At 39.5% G+C, this 6,000-nt stretch overlaps 1 protein-coding gene across 2 annotated transcripts in view; it reads left to right on the top strand.

The window, feature by feature from the left end:
• Window positions 1–346: 346 nt before the first annotated feature.
• Window positions 347–6,000, top strand: part of LOC132387458 (1-phosphatidylinositol 4,5-bisphosphate phosphodiesterase beta-1-like) — a 96,513-nt gene continuing 90,859 nt past the window's right edge. For both annotated transcript variants that reach the window (XM_059959820.1, XM_059959822.1), the window contains exons 1-4: window positions 347–425; window positions 3,167–3,299; window positions 3,407–3,460; window positions 5,177–5,396. In XM_059959820.1, the coding sequence (XP_059815803.1) occupies window positions 351–425; window positions 3,167–3,299; window positions 3,407–3,460; window positions 5,177–5,396 (482 nt within the window). In that variant the 5' untranslated portion in view covers window positions 347–350. The remainder of the gene's footprint in view (window positions 426–3,166; window positions 3,300–3,406; window positions 3,461–5,176; window positions 5,397–6,000) is intronic.

The raw sequence follows: 6,000 nt of genomic DNA, 5'->3' as shown, positions 1-6,000 counted from the left end.
AAACACACTTACGGGCTTCAGAGTCTGTGAAAGGCACTGTGTCACTGCAACTCGTTTTGTTAAATTTACCTATTATTTGAGGAGGTTTAGCTGCACCTGCTTTTATAGTTGTATCCATAGACCAGTGAGGTATGTTAAAAAGCCTCTTGAAGATGATTTGTGATAGGTGATTGGCTAGAAAGACTACTTCTGGTGGTTGCCAGGAAACATGACTCAATAGCTCTAATGATAACTGAAGAATTTTGGTGACTCAGAGCTTTTGAAAAGAGACTGGAAAAACACTTCAGAATTCCCCCATTTTGATAAAGGCCATGCATGCAATGCCAGGGGGTGATGATATGCCTCAAACAATGACCACCATTAAATTGGATCACAACCTGGCTGACAACCAGCAACCAGAAGAAGACAGATCAGCTCTTGGAATTGTGAGTATCCCAGCCTATTCTATGGTGTCTGGGGAGTCTGTTGCTTTTGAAAATCTGTATTCATTGAATAATTGTCTTGATCCTCTACTTAACATATAGAAGTCTATTTTCTTGCTGACCTTTCAAGCACTGCGACATGGTTGGTGACTTGCTATGTACGTTTATGCCAAACTGGATGCGAAATGTGTTATTCACCTGTTCGTGAAGCAGGCCGCAGAGTGGCATGGCCAGCAGTGTTGTGTTCCAAACACCAACTCCAGAAGGCTGTTTAGGATTGGCAGTTCCTCCAAGATTGCTCTGGAGTCTCCAGTGCTCTTGGTCACCGGGACATTACTGATAGAGCGCTTAAAGCAAAAAAATAAACCCACTGTTTTTACATTAACAGTAGTGTAAAAGGCTATCTGACTGATGGACTGGAATCATCCCATTATGTAATAAAGGGTCTGGTTTTCAATTAGTTAGGGGAGAATAAGACTGTGTGACAGTGGACATTTGGGTTAGGGTTAATGGAATCTGGGGATAGGTGACTAGATGGAGCTGGTAATATTATATAGCCAAGGCTGACTGTTCTGATGAAGGGTCTCAACTTGAAATGTTGACTGTCTATTTTTGTCCACTGATTTAGCCTGACCTACCAAGTCCCTCCAGCATTTTGTCTGTTGCTCCAGATACCAGCATTTGCAGGTCCTGATAGAAGGTCTTGACCTGAAATGCCGACAGCTCAGTCACCCCACCAGTGCTGCTGACCCACTGAGTCCCTTCAGCCATTTGTTTGTTGCCAGCTACTATATAAATGTGGAGCTTCTAGTACTCTGTGCAAATGTGATAGAACCGTTGAGCTTATGTGCGTACACAGCTGTTTTACCAAATAGCAAACTTCACTCATTTAAATGTGTCGGTTTGAAGTCCAGGTCTGGCTGATCAAGTAATGAGGTGTGTTCTCAGGGTTTTTACATCAAACAGGTTCTGAGGTAGTGCAGATGGATCACTTTCAGGCCACTGCAACAGCGAACTAATGTCCTGTGCTCCTTCCACTGCTTTCTTTTAGAATTATTCCCTTTTGAAATATGTACCTAGTTCTTCTATGGCAGTTGCTGTTCTATAGGCTCATCTATTCATATATTCATATAAGTTCATATATTCTCATCCTCTCAGGCAGGGTGTTCCCAACTAACAGCTCACAGCATCGTTTTAATATAAATCGTATCGTAATTTAAAAATGCTTCTCTGAACTCATCCACTGTTGCTAGGATGCCAAAAGACCCTCTGGAAACCTTACCCCAGTCTTTCCATGCATGCCTGTTTGCAGGTCCTGCCTGTACTGTTCAGTTCAATGGTGGTACAATATAATCCCTCTTCATAACACACTCCTTAGATCTGAAGATACTGGGATCCCAGATCCGGGTTCAAGTTAAAAACTGTGATTTTTTTTTTTGGTGGAGGGGTTATGAAACCATAACCGTTCCATGGCATTTTATTACAGGGTAAAGTAGCCACTGCTTATTTTTATAACACCACCAGTGGAAGTGTATGAGGCCTGGTGCCTCTGAGGAAAATAAATCAGATAAAAAGCAGAATATCAAACCATCTCATTGGTAAAGCCACAACATCCTAACTGTTTCCCAATTCCTACTCCCCAAAAAAAAACATTAATTTTGGAGACTGTTCTCAAATTGTTTAAGCAGTAAAAGCTGAAGCCAATCTGAAATTGATTTACCTGAACTGTAGAAAGCATTTAAAGGGTTGTGTCGTCCTAAATAAAAATAACTTTATATATTCAATCATCTACTATTATTTCATTTCCAAATTAAGTTGCAGATGTCAGCAATATCTCCTTTGTTCCAGAACATTAAGCTTGTTAAAAAGAATCAGGGTAGGTATCAGGGAGAAGGGCATAAAATGGACAGCAATGTAATGTTCGTGAGTTGACCTTTTCTCTTTTGCAAGTATATAAAAATGGCTTTGCTGTTAATCTCTGATAAATATACAATTAATCATTCGGCCATGCATCATAAAATGACAGATTTATCTGAGCTATTTCTGCCTATGAAATTTAATCAAAAGTCCCAGCACTGAAGGACTAGATAACAGTTTGCAGGAGCTTTATTTTATTTCTTGCTCATTGCCTGTAATTACCATCGAGGAGCAAGGGGAAAGCTGCCTGAGGATCAAATCCAAGCACACAGGACCACTCAGTCAGGCGCCATGGTAACTGGTCATCAGAGTTTAGCCATCACAGGAACTGCGCTGCCTATAGAGAACTGGCGAGTTTTTGTTTTAAAGGACATTGAAATGTGTGGATGTAGTTTAGCTACTGTAGATTTGGCAATATATCCAGCATTCAGCTGTCGCCAATGTAAAGCTACCAAAAGAAGCAGTGAAGGAGCGATTTACAGGATATAGAATGTTGAAGCGTGTTTCAAAAACTTGGATATCACAACCGTGCTGACAGGTTTTGCAGCAGGACAGGGGTGCCGTCCTGTCAGCTTTATCCAGACAGCTTTATTTGAGATGAATATTACCAACTTGTTCTTTCTCATGAGCAAAATATTACCAATGAGCATTGTGTAATGTGGCATCGTTTTATGTTTGGAGCTTCTGCCAGTTTGGGGTGCTTTTCCAGAATCCTGCAGGTTTTTCCTAAACCAAAATGTAATGAACTTGTTTTCAGGCAGTTTCCAGTGTGATTGGTGGATTCCTTTGTTCTGAAAGATAGGTAACCTTTTGCATCTTTCTCCCAGGCTGAACCTGGTGAAGTTCCTACAGAACCTAATGCTGACCCGAAGCCTGCTCCAGCAGAAAACGGTGTGAGTCCCACGCCTGGTCTAACCTCCAAACCCTCCACACAAGCTACCCAGATTCAACCAGCCCCAGGTAAGTATTTTTAATGGACTTTTGCAGCTGAAAAACCATCAGGAAATAAGCTTTTACCAACAATTTATGAAGCATCTATTAATCAAAAGTCTCTTTTCATGTATTAGCCACAGTCAAAGCAACTGGTAAAGCAGAAGATCTTGTTCAAAGTGTCTTGTCCGGTAAGTTATTAAAATTTTGTGTGGCATTTAAAAAGTTGCAGCTCAGAAACCTCCTGATAAAGTAAGAAAAGGAAATTAGAGGCAGAGTAGCAAACCGAATACTTACTGAGTGCATATTAAAATTCATAGTGGAAATGTTCTAAATTAATTGTATGTATTCAAACTAACATATTTACAAATTAGACAGCGCAGATTCAATAAAAAGGTTTACCTACTGTATGAGAAAGTACATATGGCAGATAAAAAAGCGATTTAACAAACATGCATGTGGTAAACGACCAAATCTACATATGGTATATGATAATGACGTTTAATAAATGGACATTTTCCATCTGATAAAAAAAAGATACAGTCTTTTTAGTTGTGGGCAAAAAGAGAGAGATTATGTATCAATTCTGTGACAATGAAGTTGTGCGCTGGTGGCCCACTCACCCTCTTTACTTTATTGAGTTTTTTCTTTCAAAATGAATAAGAAAAGGTTTTTCCATCAACTGTAGGCATTTTAAGTAAAAATATGATACATAAAAAGCGTACTTAATGATTATGGATCCATCTTCAAAATATTATCACCTGTGTATGTACATCGAGGCAGAAAATTGTCGAGCTATTTTAATGCATCTAAAGGCACTATTTTATTATGTTAAAGGAAAGTCACTTGTCACTCCACATCTGTTCAAGGTTCTAGATTTTTTTAAATACCCAAGAGTAGGAAGACAAATCGAGTCATGGAGTGATACAGCACCAAAGCACCTTTGCCCCATCAAAAATGCACTATTAACCACACATTTTATATTCACCCTGCATTAATCTCCTTTTTTCTTATTCTCCCTACATTCTGTTCCTCTCCCCCAAAATTCCACCAGTCACCCACACCGCATGAGCAATTTACCTACCAATTAACCTGCAAATCTTCCCATCTTTAGGATGTGGGAAGAATCCCAAGCGCCCAAAGGAAACTCATGCAATCACTGGGAGATCATACAAGCTGCGTGCAGACAGGCTGGTGATGTCAGAGCTGTGAAGGTACAGCTAAACTAGCTGCGCCGCTGAAGCACTGTGACATTAGAAGGCAAAATAAATTTCTGTCATCAGTAGAAATTGTGCATGCTTAATTCATATCCACTCTGCAAATTGCTCAAGCTGTATGCTCAGTGTTGAAGCAGTTTTGAGAGAAAAGTATTCACAAATATATATTGCATGCATAGAGGTTTAGGAAATCTACGAAGACAAAGTTAAAGCACATGCGAACTGTGATCACTATATATCTTTAATCTGTTGATGCCTTGCACAGTGACGGCAAGAATATAGTTCAATGAATAACATCCTGTGCAAGACTTCAAAGGACATGTTTAAGTTTGTAAAGATTTTGAGAAAAAGTTAGTAACTTTAAAATGCTACTTCAGTGGATGCAAATATGTATGATTATTTCTTCATTATAAGAATGATTTAGGACGGAAGAAGCTCATCTTAACCCCTACTGTGCTTTGAGAGAGTTGCCCAATTAGTCATACAATCCTGCTCTTTCTAATTGGACCTGCAAAGAATCTCGCCTTCATGTGTTCACGTGCTCGAAGTAAATCTCATTATTACAAAGCTCTCTCCAGGGATACAATGTGGTGATTGGTTTATTCAGCAAACTGGGAATTTGCACTAAGGCACTTAATGAAGGTGGAAAGCATTTAACATGATAAAATGGTTTTGTATAAACCTCTGCAGAAGTGGAAGCCCAGACCGTGGAAGAGTTGCGACAACAGAAGGCATTTGTGAAACTTCAAAAGAAACATTACAAAGAAATGAAGGAGTTGGTGAAGAAACACCACAAGAAAACCACAGACTTGATTAAAGAACACACTGCAAGATCCAGTGAATTTCAGAATGACTATTTAAGGCGCAGGGTAGTTCTGGAGAAGTCAGCAAAGAGAGATAGCAAGAAGAGGTAAGTGAACTATACTGAAATGCTTTTTGGAGCCCCTGGAGTGGAGCATGTGGGATTTTAAAATATTTTATCCAGCCCCTCCTTCCACAACGGTAATCAAGCACTGAGGCGCTTGCAAGTTTAAGTTAAAATAATTGTGTGGTCTTCTATTATGGTTTAACAAATGCATTGCATTTGTGTCTGAGAGTTCATGCAGCTTACAGTGACAGTGAAGAGCTGTGCAATTTGCAATCAATTACCCTTCACTGGGAAAGTTTAGGAATAAAAGTATGGGAAAAGTCCTGCGTGGCAAGTGGATTATTGTTCAGCATCAACAGTCAGCAGTGTAACCAGAGCAGATGAGTTATGCACATCGAGCTGGCTTTGTAAATATGGGGAAATGTGCTGACTGATTCATATTTAAAGTCAACAATCTTTAAAATCTGTGATAACCCTCATGACACTACAGTTGAGGGTCATTTTAAGCCAATAAAATAACAAACCATTACAAGTTCATGATGAGTTTTACATTATGAAACTATAAAGCGGGAACATTACATTTATATCAGCTTGCATAGGCAGTATCTGTCAACTCCACCACCCAGGACATGCCCTCTTCACACTG

This window comes from Hypanus sabinus, unplaced genomic scaffold (genome assembly GCF_030144855.1).
Source record: "Hypanus sabinus isolate sHypSab1 unplaced genomic scaffold, sHypSab1.hap1 scaffold_188, whole genome shotgun sequence".
NCBI lineage: Eukaryota > Metazoa > Chordata > Chondrichthyes > Myliobatiformes > Dasyatidae > Hypanus > Hypanus sabinus.
Note: the sequence above shows the minus strand (reverse complement) of the source record. Positions and strands in the feature narration are given on the sequence as shown.